General features: G+C 37.8%; 1 protein-coding gene across 4 annotated transcripts in view; it reads left to right on the top strand.

Moving 5' to 3' along the window:
- ANKIB1 (ankyrin repeat and IBR domain containing 1) overlaps positions 1-19191 on the top strand; it is a 102172-nt gene extending 82981 nt beyond the window's left edge. For 2 of the 4 annotated variants that reach the window (XM_086614304.1, XM_086614307.1), the window contains exons 10-20: positions 4233-4321; positions 5341-5471; positions 8851-8985; positions 9565-9651; positions 9745-9811; positions 10218-10363; positions 11043-11221; positions 11775-11826; positions 15043-15154; positions 16753-16886; positions 17242-19191. In XM_086614304.1, the coding sequence (XP_086470430.1) occupies positions 4233-4321; positions 5341-5471; positions 8851-8985; positions 9565-9651; positions 9745-9811; positions 10218-10363; positions 11043-11221; positions 11775-11826; positions 15043-15154; positions 16753-16886; positions 17242-17994 (1885 nt within the window). In that variant the 3' untranslated portion in view covers positions 17995-19191. The remainder of the gene's footprint in view (positions 1-4232; positions 4322-5340; positions 5472-8850; positions 8986-9564; positions 9652-9744; positions 9812-10217; positions 10364-11042; positions 11222-11774; positions 11827-15042; positions 15155-16752; positions 16887-17241) is intronic. The other 2 variants (XM_086614306.1, XM_086614305.1) reach the window with 2 other exon arrangements.
- Positions 19192-19989: the final 798 nt, after the last annotated feature.

Consider the following 19989-nt stretch of genomic DNA (forward strand, 5'->3'; position numbering starts at 1 on the left):
CAGATCTGCAAGTTTTACCCAGGTAATCTACAACTTAGACATTGTAATAGCAATTGATACTGCATTTAGTAAGAGATAATTTGGAATTTATGTACTACAAAACCCCAACCAACTCCTAGATAATCACTTGCTTTTTTCAGATCTATAGCCTTCCTGCTTATAAAAGCAAGAAAATTCTCTGAATCTATTGAGCAATTTCTTTTTTTTTTTCCTAAGTGGAAGTAGGAATGTTCCTCTTAAATAGAGAGTTCCTTAGAATTTACTCATTTTTCATTACCTACCACTAACAGCTCCTTCAACAAAATGTAACCTGTAGTGACAAACATAAAATGCTATTCTTCAGAAAAAGTATTCTGAGATATCTAAATGTAGTACAAATGAAAACTGTGCACAAATCCTACATATGTGTATTATCAGATATGTTCGACATACTAGAACCCCTTCACGCTGTTTCAGAAGCACAAGGAATTGTAGAGAGCAGACACTTCTGGAAAATAGTCGTAACAGGCAGTGCACACTTAGTTTTGCACCGTCAGTCTTCACTCCTTTCATCCTAGGTGGAGACAAGGGGCAGAGTCTCATTCTGTGGGAGAGACATCTCTTCAGGTGCACTTGAGAAGCCAAATATAAGTTGCAAGAGTGTTTTGCTGTTTTGATTAAAATTCATTATATGATATAAATATTATCATGAGGGGAAAGAAAATCCAGAACTCCATTCTTCTTGGGATGATGCTTTTAGCCCTTCCATTAACTTTAACTTACTGAAACTTGCTACAATTTTATTAAGTATGTACTACACCTTCAAATAAATCATCCTGCTGAGTATTGAGGAAGGCAATCTGGGGAGGCTGATACTGTTAATCATCTCAGCCATTTGGTGTTAGTTCCCTTCATTCAGTGCTGTCAGGGTGTCTATCCAAAATACAACTTTGTTTCATAAAAAGTTTTATGAGCAATAGGCTCTATGCTCTTACTCCATTAAAATGATATCCCAGGATAAAAATCCTTGTTTTGGCATGGGCTGAGGAAAGAACAACTTCCATGAGAAGTTGAGTTTTAACACTCTGCTGTGACTATCATATAGATATAGATACATGATATATATGTATGATTGCACTTCATTAAAAATCCACAAATTTACAAGTTTGAAAACATCAAAGACACAGCCTTTCCCTGTGTTGGGTTTGTGTGGTGGGGTTTTGGTAGCAGGGGAGGGGCTACAGGGGTGGCCCCTGTGAGAAGCTGCTAGAAGCTTCCCCAGCTCCAAGTTGGACCCATCTCTCGCTAAGGCTGAGCCAGTCAGCACCTCCGTGAATATTGTCTATGTTTAGCCTGTGTCCGCAGCTAAAAAACAGCCAGCTTGAGAAGGAAGACCTGTGGTTTGAAATATCTATGAGATAATAACTATTTAATAATTGGAATAATATAAAATAAAATGGAAAAAGAATAATAATAATAATATATACAGACAAATGATATACCGTTCAGCTGCTCACCACGCCTTGGCCAGTGTCCAGCCTGTTCCTGGCCAGTGATCCCAGAGCAGGAAAGTCCTGAAACCACAATCCTAGAAGAGAGAGCGTTTAGGCCACAGGAGCAGAACCACTGGCGAGACCCTCCAGGGTCAGTGACCATTGAGGAGGAGAGTGGAGAGAGTGAAGGACAGTGAACAAGAGAGCCTGTCCCAGATAAACTTCCCAATTTATAGAGAGCATGACGTTACATGGTATGGAACACCCATTTGCCACTTTAGGTGTCAGTCACCCTGGCCACGCTCCTCCCAGGTTCTTTGAACATCTGGGTCCTTAGCAAAAGACAAGTTGGAAAGTCCTTGAGCCTTACAGATACCTGCATACCACGGCTAGCTACAAACTAAAACAAGTGCCTTATCAATTTTGTTGTCACCAAATCGGATGCTACAGTCTTTTTAAAACTGCAGCTTACTTTAGAAATGTAGCTTCTCTGAACAGAAAATTGATTCTGTAATCCTATCCCAGAGAAACCGAGACACATATTTAAGAAGGAAAAAAAGCTGTGCCATGTGGGACCTGCAGCGGAGAGAGGGGGGAGGTGTGGGCCTTGCCCCAGCCTCCTGGGCCAGGGATTGGTTCTCCACAGCCTGGCAACGGTGGCCAAGAGCCTTTGTCTCCCTAAATCAAGACTCAAGAGGAGCACGATGTGAGACAAACAACTACATAGACACCAAGGTCAATGAAGATGGAGCAGGAGGAGATGTGCCGGAGCTGAGATTCCCCTGCAGCTCGTGGTGAGATGGCAGGCGGCCCCCCCGCCCATGGAGGTTAATGCTAGAGCAGTTCATGAAGACCTCAGCCCATGGAAGACCCCACACTTGAGTATGTGGCTGTGCCCATGACTCTGTGGGAAACCCACACTGGAGCAGTGTGTCAGTGAAGGACTGCACCCCATGGGAGGGAACCACACTGCAGCAGTTCATGAAGAACTGCAGCCCATGGGAAGGGCTCATGTCGGAGAAGTTAATGGAGAGCTGTCTCCTGTGAGAAGTGACCCCATGCTGAAGCCGGGGAAGAGTGCGAGGAGTCCTCCCCCTGAGGAGGAAGGAGTGGCAGAAACAATGTGTGACGAACAGACCATGGCCCCCATTCCCTGTCCCCCTGCGCCGCTCAGAGGGAGGAGGCAGAGAAATCAGGAGCAAAGTTGAGCTCGGGAAAAAAGGGAGGAGGTGGGGGAAGGTGTTTTTAAGATCTGACTTTGTTTCTCATTATCCTTCTGTGATTTGACTGGTAACAAATTAGATTGACTTTTTTTCCCCAACTCAAGTCTGTTTTGCCTGTGACCATACTTGATGAGTGATCCTTCCCTGTCCTTGTCTCGACCCACGAGCCTTTTGTTGTATTTTGTCCTCCCCATCCCACTGGGCAGGGGGTGAGCGAGTGGCTGCGTGGTGCTCAGTTGCTGGCTGGGCTAAACCATGACACCCTGTCTCAGTAATAGATTGACTCATCAGTTTTTAACTTAAAACTGAGTTTGTTAATTTTTGCTAGTTTCAGTCCTTTCTGGGAACAAATACTGTGTGAGAGGTCTTGACTCCCTGGAAGTCAGTGATTAAAGTGTACTACTGTCCCACAGAAGTGAAAGGTGTCAGTTTTCAACCAGGGCTGAGATTGCCTTGTTACAGACTAGTTATTCATTCCAGTACCATCTTTCCCAGCTCCAGATCTTAAGTATCTCAGAACTAGAGATCCTTGTGTAGTGAATTTAAGCTTGTTTGATAGCAGACTAGATAGTGGGAAGAAAGTTGAAAATGTTGCCATCACCATTTCTTTGTTCCTGCATTCCTGCTTAAGGTGTGGACAAGAGCGATCAGAAGAGTATTGATGTAGCTTCTGAATCTGCACTGTAGAGAGCAGGTCACCATCAGATCTGCAGAAAACTTGTGTATGCTCTGATGCAGCTGGTGCCCATCTGAAATATACTCCCTCTGAATTGTTTTGTTTGATGTGGCAGATGGCTGAGGCTGTTTGCTGCCGATCCAGTTAAAAAGAGAGTAATTACAAATCCAGAGTCCATATTGACACATCTGCACCGAAGCACCATCTGAAAGGCATGTATCTGCCACTGTGTAGTAGTGGTTGCCGTCCTTAAAGCTAGTAGTAACTTCAAGAGAAGCTCAAGGGACTCATTTCTCCACTGTGTTCATGTAACAAAGCCCCATTTAAGAGGCTCCGATGAAAGAGTAAACATCCATAAATACTTAGTGCTGGTGTTGAAGGCCTTGGACCTTGTTCTAGATCTAGTTAAAGATTAATTATTACAATTGAATAGATGCAAGTAATTTTACATAAAATGCATTTCAGCTATAGCAAACTACCTAGTTTTGGATGATTTCTTTATTCTCGTTACCTTTATCACAGAATCTACACTAGCACTTATTGTGGCACTAAAATAGTACCTGGGCATAGCTCAAATAAACTCTAAACCGGCTGATTTATTTCAGATTGTAATTTTAAAAAGCTCTTTTCCTTTCCTGTCTCATTTAAATTCTTTATTAATCTTAATAATGGTCATCTATGCTTGTGAGCAAGTAGTCTAAGAGTATTTTAAAATAATGTTAATTGGATGGCTTTGTATCTTCCTGACTTAAAGTTTCAGCATGTCTTGTTAAGTTTCCATGGTTTTTAGCTCAAACCAATTTTAACTTCAGTTCTAAATGTCTAAATGATAAATAATTGTGTATACACCTTCATTTTCAGGGAATGTCTTGGTGAAGCACATGAACCTTGTGACTGCCAAACCTGGAAGGACTGGCTACAGAAAATATCTGAAATGAAACCAGAAGAACGTAAGAGTCATGCCTGGGGGGTATTAATTTTTTTTGCTGTTGTTGTTATCTTTTGGTTTTAGAAGGATGTTTTAGTTGCATTAAGTAAAAACTCTACATTGGTTGAAAAATTGGGCAAAAGGAGAAGAAAATTAAACCACTGAATGAGGGGCTACTTCATACTTTAACTGCATGTTAGGCACCACTATGGTAGATTGTTTTTTCTTCATAAACCATTCCTCCCCATAAATGTGCATGTGGTTCAGTCTGGGCATACAAGACTCATTCCATCCTCTTACAGCATTGTTTCATTAATTAATTGATTTATTCCTGAATATAACTTTATTTGTCCTGGGCAATTTTAAATCTTTTAGCCCAGTCTGTACTTCTGTATAAGTTGCATTCCATGTGGTTGGTTGTGTGCTTTAAAACTAATTCAGGCCAAGATAAGGTGGAGGGTGAATTGCAAGGGAATTGTGGGGGGTGGTTTAATGATAAATAACTTTTACTGAAAAAAACCTAATAAAGTTTGAGTTTACACAGGACAGACATTTTCTTGGTCAACATTAACAAAAAAATTAAAGATTAGCAGTAATTTGAATAAATACTAACTTAACCTGGTTACCATAGTTTAGAGCCTGTCCATAATATATTATAAATATTCTGAAAAGCATAGAAAATTTTATAAAGAGGCAAAATACACCATACTTTGTCAAACTGTGCCAATTTTTCTCATGTATGTATTTGCTCATTTGTATATTATGAACGTCATATATAATAGATATAGATCTGTATGGAAACACATGTGTGGAAGTATGTAGAAATAGTGTGTGAATAGTATTACATATATAATATGTATAAATTAGAAAATGTGTATATTTTTCTATGTGAGAAATATATAGTGAAGAATTAAGGTATTCTGTCAAGAAACGGGTAAACATACATCTTTCCTAATCTGATTTTCACAAAAAAATTACATAAGTACAATTTCAACTTCTCTGTTTTTGCATGCTCCACATCCTCCTGTCACCCTCAAAAAGTTGTGGGAGTGAGTGAGGCATATGAAGATGCTGCCAACTGCCTGTGGTTACTAACAAACTCCAAACCATGTGCCAACTGCAAATCTCCAATTCAGAAGAATGAGGGCTGCAACCACATGCAATGTGCAAAGGTAAGGAAGACCTTTCATCTTATTTGTTGTGAAACCATAATTCAGGTTGTGTATGTCATGTATACGTTTTAGGAGCACTGATGTCCAAAACTGCTGAAATGTTATGCCTGAGATCTAACGGAACCTGTTGCAAGAATTAGGTAATGTGCAAATGGCGGGTTACAGGTATTTAGGAAATGTTTAATATTTAGTGAAATCTAGCTGGCTGGCAGGTGAACACTCTAATGATGAAAATGTCATAAACACCTAAAAATTACTGGCAATACAGTATGAAACTTAAGGAAACAGAAACGATAGTTTAATCACCATTAATAATGTAGAAGCGAAAGAACATTTTTAGTTGGCAGAAGATGAAACATTTTAAGGAATAGTAAGCTTTAATGAAGGGTTTGCCTTACTACGTTTTTCTTTTGCATTATTTCTCTAACATAACTACAAAACAGAGAAGTTTAAATGGAAAACTGTAAACAGAAATTGATCAGTAGGAATGAAAAGACAGCAGAGTAATTCTAAAAGAAACTTAACTGGTGACAGCAGCCAAAAAATTAGTCATGAGTTTGCACTATGCTACTGAAATAGAAAAAAAAATTGCCATGAGTTCAGTATCATTTGAGAATGCTTTTTCTCTCAATGTGGTTAAAAGCAGCATATTTAGAAAACTGTTTCTTTATCTCAGAAATATCTTATACAACTGCAGCTAATACCTCTTCGAGGAGCATCATTAAAAATAAGAAAGTAGCACACACTTGATGTAGCTGGCCTCCAGTAAAAAGCCAAGAGATTCAGAAAGTAATTATTTTTCTGGAAATGCATTAGTCTCTCTCCATTGCTATGCCGATCCCATTTTTTTAATATTGTCATCACATATTGACTCTGTGATATGTGTTGGCTTTTTTTTGGTGTCATTTCTTTGGTTTTGTCTGTGGCAGCAGAGAACAGATTCTCCTCTATTTGGGTTTATGCCAAGTTTGCTGATTTTATTTTTTTTTTCCTTAAACGATTTTTAAAAGAGCTCATAAATTCCATAATGCTAAAAACTGTAAAAGGTATGTTGGCTGGAGCTTTTACCAATGAGCTCATCTCAATCAAACAAAAGTATGGCTTTGGGCTGGGGAAGACTTTGGCCTTTAAACACTGTTGAATGTAGAGAATTTAATTCAGTACCATTCTGAGGCACTGGCTGACAACCACAGTTCTCTTTGATGCTGTACCTTATAAACAGCTTAAAGTATTCTTAAAACAGTCAGATTCCTTTTGTGGTGGAGAAATCTCTGCAAACAGAAGCTGCCTCCCCTCAGCCTAGTGAGGAAGGAGAGGAGGAGTATCCTCAAGCTCATTACAGGGCTCAGACACGTGATGTGGTGGTCACCTCACGTATCTTTTCCTCCACTGAAGTAAGGGTCTGTGACAGAGCTTCTGCCTTTGCTGCCTTTGCTCAAGCCTACTACGTGATGAGCTATGACTGCCTCTTAGCAGCTCGAATGTACCTTGGTGTAGAGGAGGATACTCTTTACTCCTAAAATCACGTTTTTGTATTTAAGCAGGCATGGAACTGTTTTATGAGCCCAGTTTCTAAGGAGACAAGGCTTAGGCAGTCCTGCTCCCTGGCACTCCCCTCCTAGTAGTATTTTTTTTCACCTTCTGGGTGCTTTGAACCAGATACGAAGGAACAGGACAGGGTTCACAGATATTGAATAACTGCAAGTTTCATGAAACTTTGTAGCTGTGTGGTACAGAGAATTTGTACTGCCACCGAGAGAGGCTGACATACCTACTCAGCAGTTACCTGCTCAGCAATTACCTCTTCTGCTCGGCTCAGATGGCGGCCAGGCAGCAGATGTGATTTGTTAAGCCTGGGCAATGCTGCTGCATGGCTAGGTGATCATAAAGGCGCATAAAACAGAGCTCAAGGGTTTGGGAGATGTGTGGAAACAGATGATGTGATTTTGAATGTTCAATGAGACTGAGGTGTTGGAGGAGGGTCTGGGAACACTGGGTGCATCTTGGGTTTTGGAGGCTGCTTTTGGAGATGTGAGAGATTAGAAGATATATATGGTGGAGTGGTCATCGATGGAGATAATTTGGGAGAGGTGAGATTATTGCAGTAGGAGCATATACACATAATAAGTCAAACTTTATTCATTCTGTTGCTTGTGAAACAACTTGTTTCATACCTTTTTTAATATTTTGTAATGATTTTTTTCTTACAATGAATATGAATGGTTTTGAATGATAGGCAAATGTTGCAGTGATACGTAACACTTTTGTATACAATTTTCATACTTCATTCTCAACACTCATCATTTTGTATAAGCAAGCAGCTTCAAAAAAACGTTTAAAAACAAAGAAGGTGCAACACAATAACAAGAAGAAACACACTAGTCTGCATTGCTTTTTAGAAGAAAATCAGTACCACTGGTGAGACAAAAGTAGCAAAAGTACAATGCAAGAATTAGATTTAATTTCTTCCTGTAATATATCTAATTGATTGTATAAAACAACTAGTGATAACACATCTGGTATGGACTAGGTATTCCTGGAAAGGTTAAACTTAGCAAAGAAACAAAAAACGCAACATAATTTACCGAATTTCAATAATAATTTTAATGGTTTCACATTAATTAATGTAAACTTCTGCCTCATTTTTTCAGGATTTTTCTTTGCTTGTCTGTAAAACAGATAAGCAGAATTCACCAAGTCATAAAGTCTTTTGCTGATCCATCTATAAATAGCTCCAAATTATTTTGAAATAAACTAGATGAGAACTCAGTGCTGAGTTGAGAATATTTAATACGGTTTGATCTTCTCTGATGTAGAGAAGCCTGGATAAGTCAGGTCTCCTTGAAAGGTGTTACCTATTTTGAAAGCTCTTTACTCAGTCGATACAGAAAAGGCTCACCTTGAAGTAATCACTCTTCAATGTTTATGTTCTGGTAGTTGCTATTAATATTTTGCATCAGGAACACCACATGACAAAAATACTGCTAATCCCAGTGTTTTAATTGATATTGGGAAAAAAAAACAGCCTTTCTTATGAACAGTTTCTGTGTCGCTTAAAAAATGAGACTGTCTTTTTTAAAAAAAAAAAACAAAACAAAACAGGCCTGATCAGCTGAATTTATCATTTCACTTATTTCACCCACCTAAAACTTAACTTGTAGATCCAACACAACCTTGTAATCCAAGGAACAAAAATTATGACTGACATGGTTTGATAACCCAGATCTTCTGTACTAGTAGGTGAAATAGGAAGGAGCCTCCTCAGAAATTGATTTGACCATAAGCACACTCAGAATGATGGAGGAATAATGACGCATAACTGCAAATCTACAGTGTATCGGCTGCTTCTTTATTTTCCGTATTCTTTTTTTTTCTGAAGTGCAAATATGACTTTTGCTGGATATGCTTAGAAGAATGGAAGAAGCACAGCTCTTCCACGGGAGGCTATTACAGATGCACTCGCTATGAGGTGATTCAACATGTAGAGGAACAGTCCAAGGAGATGACAGTAGAGGTAACAAATGCATGTGTGTGTTTGTGAAAAATAGTGCTCGGTCTGCAGTTTTCTATTTAGGATAAGTTTAATCAAAATTCTTCCAAACCTGAGTCCTAAATGGAAAAACACAACCTTAAATATATCAAAGAGATAGAAAGAAAACACTGCTTATTTGTGGATGGAAACATAAGGTTTGGTTCTGCTTTCGGCTTTGATAACAACCACTGGCTGACTTTACTCAGGTAAAGTCACTTTACTTCTCTGTGCCATGGCTTCCTTTTGTGAAGCGGGCACGCTGGTACAGTAGTTAGCTGCTGTGCACTACGGCAGGCATGCCTTAATTTTGGCATTTGGAAAGTCTGGTTAAATAGCTCGCGCGCACAGTGTATCAACTCTTTAGTTACAGTGTTTGAAGACTTGTGAATTTTAAAAATTATATTTGTCTCTTTACTTATATGGCACTCATCAGCATTGTGTACAGTACTTTACAAACAGTGAGAACAGAAGCACGTAGTTATGTAATTATATCTAATGGTGATTACTAAATTAAATTGTAAGATTTATCTTTGTTTCTTTTGTTTCCCCATTATTTTCCAGGCTGAAAAGAAGCATAGGAGATTTCAAGAGCTTGATAGGTTTATGCACTACTACACAAGATTTAAAAACCACGAACTTAGCTACCAGGTGTGGGTCAAGCCATTTTTACTGATTTTAGTTTCTATTTTATTAATCCAAAAATAATTATCTTACTGTATTTTACTTATTTTCTTTTTCTAGTTAGAACAGCGCCTACTAAAAACAGCCAAAGAAAAGATGGAGCAGTTGAGTAGAGCTCTCAGTGGAAGTAAGTATTTCCTGTGATCTGTGAATTTGATTTGAAATCAAATCAACTCTGTTATAGCTAAACCTTTTTTTTTTTTGGATAGAGCTCACATCAGTTCACTGTGTAATGTGATCTCTCCAGTACTAGAATTCATAAGCAGTGGATGAAAGCTGAATGTACAGCAAATCTTATCTATTCCAAAGACTAAAGAAGAAAGTAGGATTAGTAAGGGAGAAGCTAATATTCTGTGCTTTCTTCTTTTAGTAAGAACACTTTGTAGTCATTGAGAATCTGCTGCTGTTTACTTGCAAAATATTTAACTGACATGCAAGTTAATTTTATTATTTTGCAAGGAAAACTCTTAACACTAAAAGAAATGCTGCCATCAGCTGGAAAATATTCTCACAATGCTTGTTTCGTCTTGCAGCTGAGGGAGGCTGTCCTGATACTACATTCATTGAAGATGCAGTACAAGAACTTCTAAAAACTCGACGCATTCTTAAGTGTTCTTATCCATATGGATTCTTTTTGGAGCCTAAAAGCACAAAGAAAGAAATATTTGAACTTATGCAGGTAATACATGCATATATTTTACTCTTCTAATGTTACTTTTTTGGTAATATTAGTTATCAGTGTCTTTTTGCCATTTTTGTGGTGTAAAACTGATGTACTTGCTTTGCATTTGTAACCAAGCTTGGAAAATTAATGCACTTTGATTACTTTGTAACACAGTGGCTTTTAGTTCAATTTTAGAATGAATGAAAAACAACACTTTGCTGCAGAAAGAAAGGGATAAAGGCAGGTGGAAGGAGAAAAAAAAGAGTATTATTTACTGTTAACCTTTTTTTCTGAAGATACCATTTTAGCTTCAGTCTTCATCTCATTCCCTAGCTCCTCTTTCCTGTCTTTCCCTACTAATGTGTCTGACAAGTGGGTGGGGGCAAAGCTGGGGGAGTACCTGGGTGGCAGTGGCGTCAGTGGCAGGGGCTGCTGCCTCCTTTCCTTTCCTTTAGGGCCCCTGAAGATGTTCAGTATGTGTGAGTGCAGGGAAGCCCCGCTCCAAGCTGGAGGACAGCATTTAGGTCAGTAAAAGGGTAGGCTACAAGGGCAGACGTTTTGGGGTATTTTGGTATTTCAAACGGTATTTCTAGGAAAATGGATATCATTCTGCTCAGTATTTATGGTGTAGAGCTCTGCCTGGTTTTCATTTCATTATAAAATTATTTTATTCTGTATTTATTAACTATTGCAGACAGACCTAGAAATGGTCACCGAAGACCTTGCACAGAAAGTGAACAGGCCTTACCTTCGGACTCCTCGCCATAAAATCATCCGCGCAGCTTGTCTTGTGCAGCAGAAGCGGCAGGAGTTCCTGGCCTCTGTGGCCCGAGGCGTTGCTCCTGCAGACTCCCCGGAAGCACCCAGGCGCAGGTAACCCCAACAAAATACCGGGCACGTCAAAAAAGGTCATTCATAGCTGCCAAAGTGGGTGAACCACTGTCATTCTTTGACGGTGAGGTAAAGCGGAGCTGACAAATGTGGTGGCTGTAAATCACCAGGTAGTGACATTTTCTTGGGCGTTTGATCTCTGTGGAATTACAGCTTTTCACTGAGGAAAAACATATTTGAGAATCACTGCTCTGTATGTCGCAACCTAAATTGCTTCCCCATCAGCGATATATTAGTGATTAGATGCCATGGCTTCCATGTCACTTTCTTCCTTCAAGATTATAACTAAATACATGGTACACTCCAAAAATCTATGAGTATTTGCTAAAAATATCAAGCAGTTCTGGAATAGTCAGCAATTTAATTTCATGGTTTTCTAAATGAATTTTGAAGTAAGAATTAAAGCAGAAGACTTGTTAAGTTTAGAGAGTTACAATTGCACTACTTTTAAGATGTTGATAAGTTTTAAAGCTCTGGAGGTTGTTCATACTTTGTTCTACTTGTAAACTTTATGGTATATCTCTTTTTTCTATAGCTTTGCTGGTGGAACGTGGGATTGGGAGTATTTAGGATTTGCATCCCCTGAGGTAAACTATTTGTTTTTATTTTTTTTTACTTCTGCATATTCGAGAAACACAGGTATGATTGCAATCTGCATGAAGAGCTTCCTTAGTTTGATTCAAAGCATTTCAAGTTGGTTTAAGCTTACCATTTTATTTATTTCACAACAGAAGGAAATATATGCATAGCCAGTAGTGCAATGACTCTAAATAACGCCTCTAACCTGACTGTAGTTATTTAAGGTGACATTAGACAAGCTAACCAGTTTTAAAATTGTATATAAACTGGTGTCTATGTGCTGGGGAACCTTCAAGTAGTAAATATATGAAATTGTGTAGATTACTTTTGAATGCAACATCAGTTCAGTAGAATTTGACAAAAAGTCTTAAGAAATTTCCATCCTTCTGTAACAATCTTAACAAAAACGTACAGGCATACACTAAATATTGTTAGCCTTTTGAAATGTTTCTTTTTATTTTTATGCATTGAAGCAGGATGGAAATTGCATACTCAAATGAGATGAACTTCTGCTACTTAACCAAAAATGACAATTATCATTTTTAAAGGGAATATTCCACTATCTATATATGGGAAAGAGTAAATAATTTTCAAGACTCTGCACTAAAATATGAGAAGCTTCCTGTAAAGCTTTCTTTTATCATCTTAATTTTTATTTAATATTTTGAGAACATTAGATTAAAGCATTCAGTTAGGAAGGAAACTTCATTTCAGCATTTCCTTGGTGCTGTTTTCTTTCTAGCTAGTCATTTTAGAGCATCTTGGAAAACTCCATGAACTTTATCTATATATTTCCTTTGCTATTGTTGTTGGTGAGCATCATGCTGATGAGAAAATAGCTTGCTGCTCTACAGAATATCAACTTGCTTCTCCTGTCTAGTTCCTTTAGTCCTTTCTTTTGAAATAATTCCACATTTCATAATATCAAACTCATTGTGATGTTACTCTATCATCAGTGGAACTGGTTATGAGAAAAAGCTGGTAAGAAATATGTTGATAAGCTGATTAGCAATAGGTGCCATTGCAGCTGTGCTTAGAAAATTGCTTATGAGTTTTTATGATTTGCCTAAACGTGGCACTGTATGATTCAAGTTGGTTTCTTTGCTGTGTAGCTATCAAGGATACTTGCAACCACCTATGCTAAAGGAATTTTGTAAAAATTTTGGTCATCTTTGTTTACTGTAGTGAATTTCACTACAAAATTTTTTACATAGAGCTGTACTTTTACTGACAAGTGGTAGAATGACTGTGTATATGAAATTATTACAGAAAAAAAAATCTTACTAGTTTTAGCAAGAAACACTACTTGTTGTAGACCTTTGAGTGAAACCGTGATGTTCCTACTGAACAAAATTAAAACTTCTTTTGCTCACATGTATAAAATTGCTCCAAGTAATCAGAAATAAAATGTTAACAGTAGTAATTGAGGTATCTTTCTAAAGGTCAAACAGCAATCAAAAGTTAAATGGCTGTTGGAAAAATCTATTATTTTATTGCAAACAGATGAAAGATAAGATCTGATATGATTAATAAATCTTAGTGTTCAGTGATCACTTCCCATTATTCCTTGTCTTATTCATAGTGATATAATTATATATTTTTTAAATCATTGAGTTATATTGTTCCATATCAAGTTTTGATTTTCTGTTGTTTGGGGCACCACCTTCCATTAGGAAATCCGCAAGCTCCCTAGGAGCTGGAAGAATATTTTAGAGAAGAATCAATTCATGATTGCCCTGGTTTTTATGCTGTTCCATAGGCTAACAAGCATCTACTACTAACCACTGCTGAAGACAGAATACTGGGCTAAATCGACCTTTTGTCTGGTCCAGTACAGCTATTTTTATGTTCCTGCAATTTTCATGGATCTTCTTGCATACATAATAATCTGCCCGCACTGATGATTTTGTGACTATTCTTTTTGGCATGCGTGTGTCATTATGAATAAGAAGTTGGTCTGAGACACTTCATGGGAGGACAGCATACCATTGTAATACCATCAAAATTGATAAGGTCATTGTGTAAGAGAAATGTCACTTCTGGATTTAAGTGTTAAATACTTTAGATGTTGAGATATTCTAAGATGAAGAGTTAATGTAAGAAAGGAAAAATAATGGTAGTGTTATCTTCCCTATATCTTCCCCAATTCATCTGGCCAAATGTAGCCTTTGCATCACAGATTTCCCAGCTTGGGGCTCAGGGAAATAAACAGCAGTATTCTTTTCTGAAAAGAAGAGCTAGTACCTGTATGTATATTTTTATCACCTTGTGTAAATGAATAACTGAAATTAATGAAAGATCTCACCTACACAGTCAGGTTCAGTGGCAGCTGTACTAACCAAAAAACATTCCTGGAAATTTACCTTCAAGCATAAAATTAGTCTCTTAATACTAGGAAAGGTATGGAAATCAAAACATTTATTTTCAAGTATTAAGATAGTTAACCCTTGGATGTTAGCTTGATGTGGTCAAAAATTAGTCTTTTCCATAAATGTTATATAAAGTGTCTTTGGTAAATACTCACAACATGAGAAACGACAGGCTGCAAGAGTTCAAATCCATATGGTGGGGCTCGTTAGCAGCTCAAGTTAGGGGAAAATAGAGGAGATTTGTAATTCATGGAATAAAAATCCATCAAAAACTGTTCAGTAGAAGAGTATCAGCTGTGGCTTGAGAAGTTCTTGAGCCACAGTGTCCTGGAGGCTAGGAAAAGTATAACAAGTCCCGGTGTATGTCTGCCAGCTTTCTATAGTCTTCCAAAGGTTATTTTCTATAGGCAGTTTTCTGGCAGCAGGGACTCTGAGATAATCTTTTGGTCTAATTCAGATTAATTGTTTTTATGTTCTAAAATCACTAGGTACCTATTTATTAAAAAATGTGTCAATGTGTGCATATATAAAATTTGGCATCAAAGCTTTTAAATAAAAAATGTGTTCTTGGAATTCTTTAAAAACGGAGATTGCAAGTATTAAAATGTCGGTAATACGTCAAGTATTTTTCTGTGCTAATTCATTATTTTACAGATTTAGGATTACCTTGGAGATTTTTTTTTTTATTTTATGTTAAGCATTGCATGATATAACTTGCAATTTATTTTTCTGAAAACAAGTGATTTTATAATAAGCATATAAAATCACACATTTTTTCTAAAAATGTGGTGCTTGTTACATCAGAAAAATATTACTGCATGCTGCCCTGTATTTTGTAACCTTTGGTTTATGCAGGAATATGCTGAATTTCAGTATCGGAGGAGGCACAGACAGCGTCGACGTGGAGACATGCACAGTCTGCTGAGTAATACTCCGGATCCTGATGACCCCAGTGAGAGTACCTTAGGTGTGTTCCTCTCTGGGGCTGGTTTTTTCTCTTCTTACTTCAGAAATTGCTAGTAGTGACCACAGTGTTTGTTCTTCTGTGGATGCACTTTAAAGAAGTTTCAAATACATTGCTGTTTTTTCCAGGATACAACATAAAGGCTTGTTTTTGCATTTTTGTATGTGATCTTAGACATGTTGCTGACTTCATTGTGGCTGCTCCTCTTTTAAAGAGAAATGTGTTGATCTGCCCACTAACATCTCCTCAGCTGTTTAGAGCAGGTTTGCTTTTCTGAAGAAATTTCGAAGGGCACATACTTCATGTGACAGTCTTATCCATGTGCCAGCACTTCTACACCAATTAAAAGGACCAGTTGTGCATAAAGAGTGTAGAAGAGGGTTCCCCTTCTACCTGCCTGCTGGAAGATAGTCATAACTCCTGTTTGGCAAAGACAGCCAGGAAACAAGTTGGCATGGGCTGCGACTGCCAGCATGCTGCTCTTCTGAGCAGCAGCACAGTCCCTTAAGGTCACTGTGACTTGGCTGCCTGGGCTGTCTCCGTTCTGCCAGGAGCTTTTGCAAAGGTACAAAAATAGCTTGAATTAAAATCATACTGTGACACTCTTTCTTCAGAGCTGCCAGTTCTGTGCTCGGTCTCTAAGCCGTGCTGCACAAAATCTCATCGCTGTGTCTCATGAGCATAACTCCTATACATAGCTTGTCCTATAAAAACAAAAGGAGAAATCCTTTACAGAGGAGAAATAAACAAATGCATTCTTTATTTTAGAAATGGTAAAAGGAATTTTGGTGAGCTTTGGTCCTTTCCTATTACAAGCAAAATGCAAAACCGTTTTTTTTAGCTTGAGGACTAGAATTTGACTGAACACTTGGATATTGTAGTGATGACCAGTGCATACTGTTAAAGCATGCAAGAGAAAATTAGTTTGTCTCACCTTATTTCATTTTGAGTTTTGAAGTGGAAAATTCCATTTTCCAAAATCAAAAAGAGTTGCATTTACTTTTATTACAGAGCAGTTTTTTCTGGAAATTGCATTTTACTTCTATTTTTTGTTAGTTGTTCTAAGAAGACAGCAGTGTCGGTGATTGCTGAGGTATACAGTAACGACTCTACCCTTAATTGTGTTGCAATGTTACGGTAAAAATTAATGTAATGTTAACATTACAGCTGAAAGAACAGAGAAATGTGCAATTTTTGGTTGTAATCCACCTGTAAATGCATCCTGTATTGTATCCATTTGCAGTATTTTTCAGGACTTTCCATAAATCATGTACATGCCTTAGAAGCATTTTGCCCCTCCTGCCAACAGGCTTATGCTCCTGATGGCAAACCCCATCCTTTCAAAGAGAGGAAGGGCACTGAGCGCAGAAGGGCACAAATGAACCAGGCAGTCACTCCTAAAAACAGTGGGACTGGTGTTTTGCCACTGTGTAAGAGTTGGTGTGGAAGGAGTGTTTTGGATTATTCAGTTCAGAGTGAATAAAGGAGTGAAATTACACAGCTGGAATCTAAAAGAAAGGAAGAGATTCTGTCAGTAAATAATAGTGGCGAAGGCTTCCTCACTGGTTCTTCAACCGTTTTTGTTTCAATTGCCCAAACAGACACTCAGGAAGGTGGCAGTAGTAGAAGACATGGCACCTCCATGGTGAGTTCAGCTTCTATGGGTATTCTGCACAGCTCTTCGCTTCATGACTATACCCCTGTCAGTCGCTCTGAAAACCAGGATTCTCTTCAGGTATCTTCCCTAATCTCTTTTCCATTCTCTCTGCTTTGCTTGCCCTCCTCTGCCCTGCTTTTCTGTGTCATTTTGTCTCTCTGCAAATTTTCTTAATTTTCCGATGAGAAAGGGAGAATCCAGGACAACAAAGTATGCATTCACACCGATCCGGTAAGAATTGCAAAACAATCGCTGATGTAACAATAGTCATCTTTTAAATTCCGTTGTCAACTGTGTTGGTAAAAATTGATTCTGATAAATGACATATAGGGATAAGGACTGAATTTCAGATTTGAGCCCAAATTACTTTTCATCCAGAGTATGTAACAAGATGAAAGTTTCATTCTGAAAGCAACCTTATGTATTTCCACAGGCTCTGAGTTCTTTGGATGAAGATGACCCAAACATCCTGCTAGCTATTCAGTTATCATTACAAGAATCTGGCTTGGCCATAGATGAAGAAACTAGAGACTTTCTAAACAACGAGGCGTCTCTAGGAGCAATAGGTACCTCTTTGCCTACAAGACTGGACTCTGCTCCCATAAGTATAGATAACCCAAGAGGCGCTTTGAGCAGCTCTGAGCTGTTAGAACTTGGTGACAGCCTGATGAGACTAGGCGCAGGCAGTGATCCCTTTTCAGCTGATCGTCTTCATTCACACCCCTGCAGCGATACAAGAAGTGGACTGTACTCAACATCTAGTGACGCTGATTCCAGCAGTCAAGATCCCAATACCAATGAAAATCTACTTGGAAACATTATGGCCTGGTTTCATGACATGAACCCACAGAGTATTGCTCTGATCCCCTCAACAAGTACAGAGACGGATGAGGAATCACAGCAACCCAGTACTGAAGATGGATCAGCAGGGCAACCACATCTTAGAGACACAGGGCTGGAGCCTCAGGAAGAGCATGCACTATTTGAGGATGCACTCAAAAACGAAGGCAGGGGAACCCAAACAGAGGAAAGCACTTCTGAAGGAAACATAATCCCAGGTGAAACGGTATCACAAAGTGGTGATAGTAACAGGGAGGTAACAAGCACCCTGGATGCTTCAGGAGATACTTCAAGTCAGACTCCTCAAGCCTCAAGTGAATGGATTGAACACGTGCATCTGGTATGAATAAAAACTAAATCTGGAGTAAATGAATGGTGATGACAGATGGTACAGTATGTGGAATAAGCATTATGGCGGCTTTGATCCACATAATTTCAGCTCAGTTGTAACCACTGACGTAACAACGGATATTTAGGAGTTCTCTTGAATTGTAGTTCTTAATAAAAATGTGAACCTTTCAAGGAATATCCTTTGCATTTAATTAGGTAGTACTTGCCTTTTTGCTCTCAAGAAAAAGGAATAAGTAGGTTGTATTCCACATTCCTAATACAATGCAGCATCTGTTTAGCCTTAGGTTGGTGATCCTTAACTTGAAAGTATGGATTAAAGGCTTACACTGATTTATTTTGGTTGGTTTTCCTAAGAAATAGTTTATTCTGTTTTTTAGAACCCAGTCTTTTACCAGAATAACATTTAGCAATTCATTTGCATTTTGTTTTTGTTTTCCATAACTTTTCCTTACTCATTTTTCATTTTTGTTAGCAGTGTGAACGGAGGTATTTAATGCTTCTCTTTAGTACTGCTCCAGGAAGAAGTTTTAGGGGATATTCTTTCCCATTAAAATCAAAGATTTTTTCATGTCTATTTACAGTCCAAATGTGCCAAACTGTGAATAGTTAGCTGGCAGTAGCCTAATGAAACAATGCAGTGTTACTCTGTCAAACTAATCCCACAGTTCTTAGCAGTGAAAGAAACCACTGGGTAACATTGCTTCTCTAAATTTAACTGGCATCTGTTGCCATGGTGACTGCATTTAATTAAATGTAGCCTTTAAGTTAATAAAACCTAATGCTGCTGTTAAACAGTTATTTTAAATATTAAAATACAGTGAGTTAGCAACAGCTATGCTGTATTTTAAGAGACACTTTAATGGAAGTGCAATCATAGTTCTTTGTTTTCATAATTCTACAAAGCATTCTGTGCACTAATAGTGCAATTACTTTTAATGATAACATTTTATAAAAATACAGGAATACAGAATTTTCATATATTAGCCAGTCCCACAATTAAAGTTCAGATAACGCATTCTGCTCAACATGTTACGGTGCCTTTGCCTAACCCAACTGGATAGTTGCCACAGTTAAACAAGTAATTCAAATTCAGTGTCTGTTCTGGAGTAACTATGCTATTAATTGCAAAGACCTCCATAAAACCACCCATGGCCTTGCCTTTACAGTAGATAACTAAATGTTCAGTCAGTGTTTTTGCATAAATAAAACACTGCTAGGTATTTGTTCAATTGCACAATATTCATTTGCTGTGTGATTACTGTTTAGTGTAAAAAAATAATAATTAAAAAAAAACCACACCACAAAAAACCCTTTTCCTAGTTGTTGTACCGTGAAAAAAAAAAATACTGGTTTTAGATTTGCTTAAAAGCATCAATCTACAGTTAGTGAGATACAATGGTACAGTATGTAATTACAACTAGAGTAAGTTGTTGAAATGGCTGTTTTAATTACATATAATCAAAACTTGTCATAACATGAGCAAATTACATACACTCCATTTTAAGTTTTGCTTAACTTTTACCAGAGATTTGTTGATATGGTATAAAAGTTTATTACCACTGAGTGTGTACAGGCAAGTGTCATGATAGCAAAGTTTATGTATTGATTACTATGAGTTCAAGTGAGTGTTTTGGTAACTAATTCATGCAAATCCAGCTTTTGAACCTTGCAGTCACAAGGTTCATATTAGTAAAAAATGAAATAAGAATATTTTACCCTTACCCCATAAAAGTCTAATTCATTTTGCAGGCATCTTTAGAGAGAATGGAATAGAATAGTCTCAAATAATTTTCCAACTTCCTTTAGCCACCCTACGCCTGACATATTCATGAATCTTTGGACATCTTTGAAAAATACCTGTTTTAAATTGTTCTGTGGTATAAAATCCTTCAACTAAAACAGTTCTTCATGAACTATCATCATGAATGGGTCTGGAAGTTGTTTTACTCACATAGCTTCCTTGAATTGTAATTTCTGAATAGAAGGATTC

This window comes from Tauraco erythrolophus, chromosome 7 (genome assembly GCF_009769465.1).
Source record: "Tauraco erythrolophus isolate bTauEry1 chromosome 7, bTauEry1.pri, whole genome shotgun sequence".
Lineage (NCBI taxonomy): Eukaryota > Metazoa > Chordata > Aves > Musophagiformes > Musophagidae > Tauraco > Tauraco erythrolophus.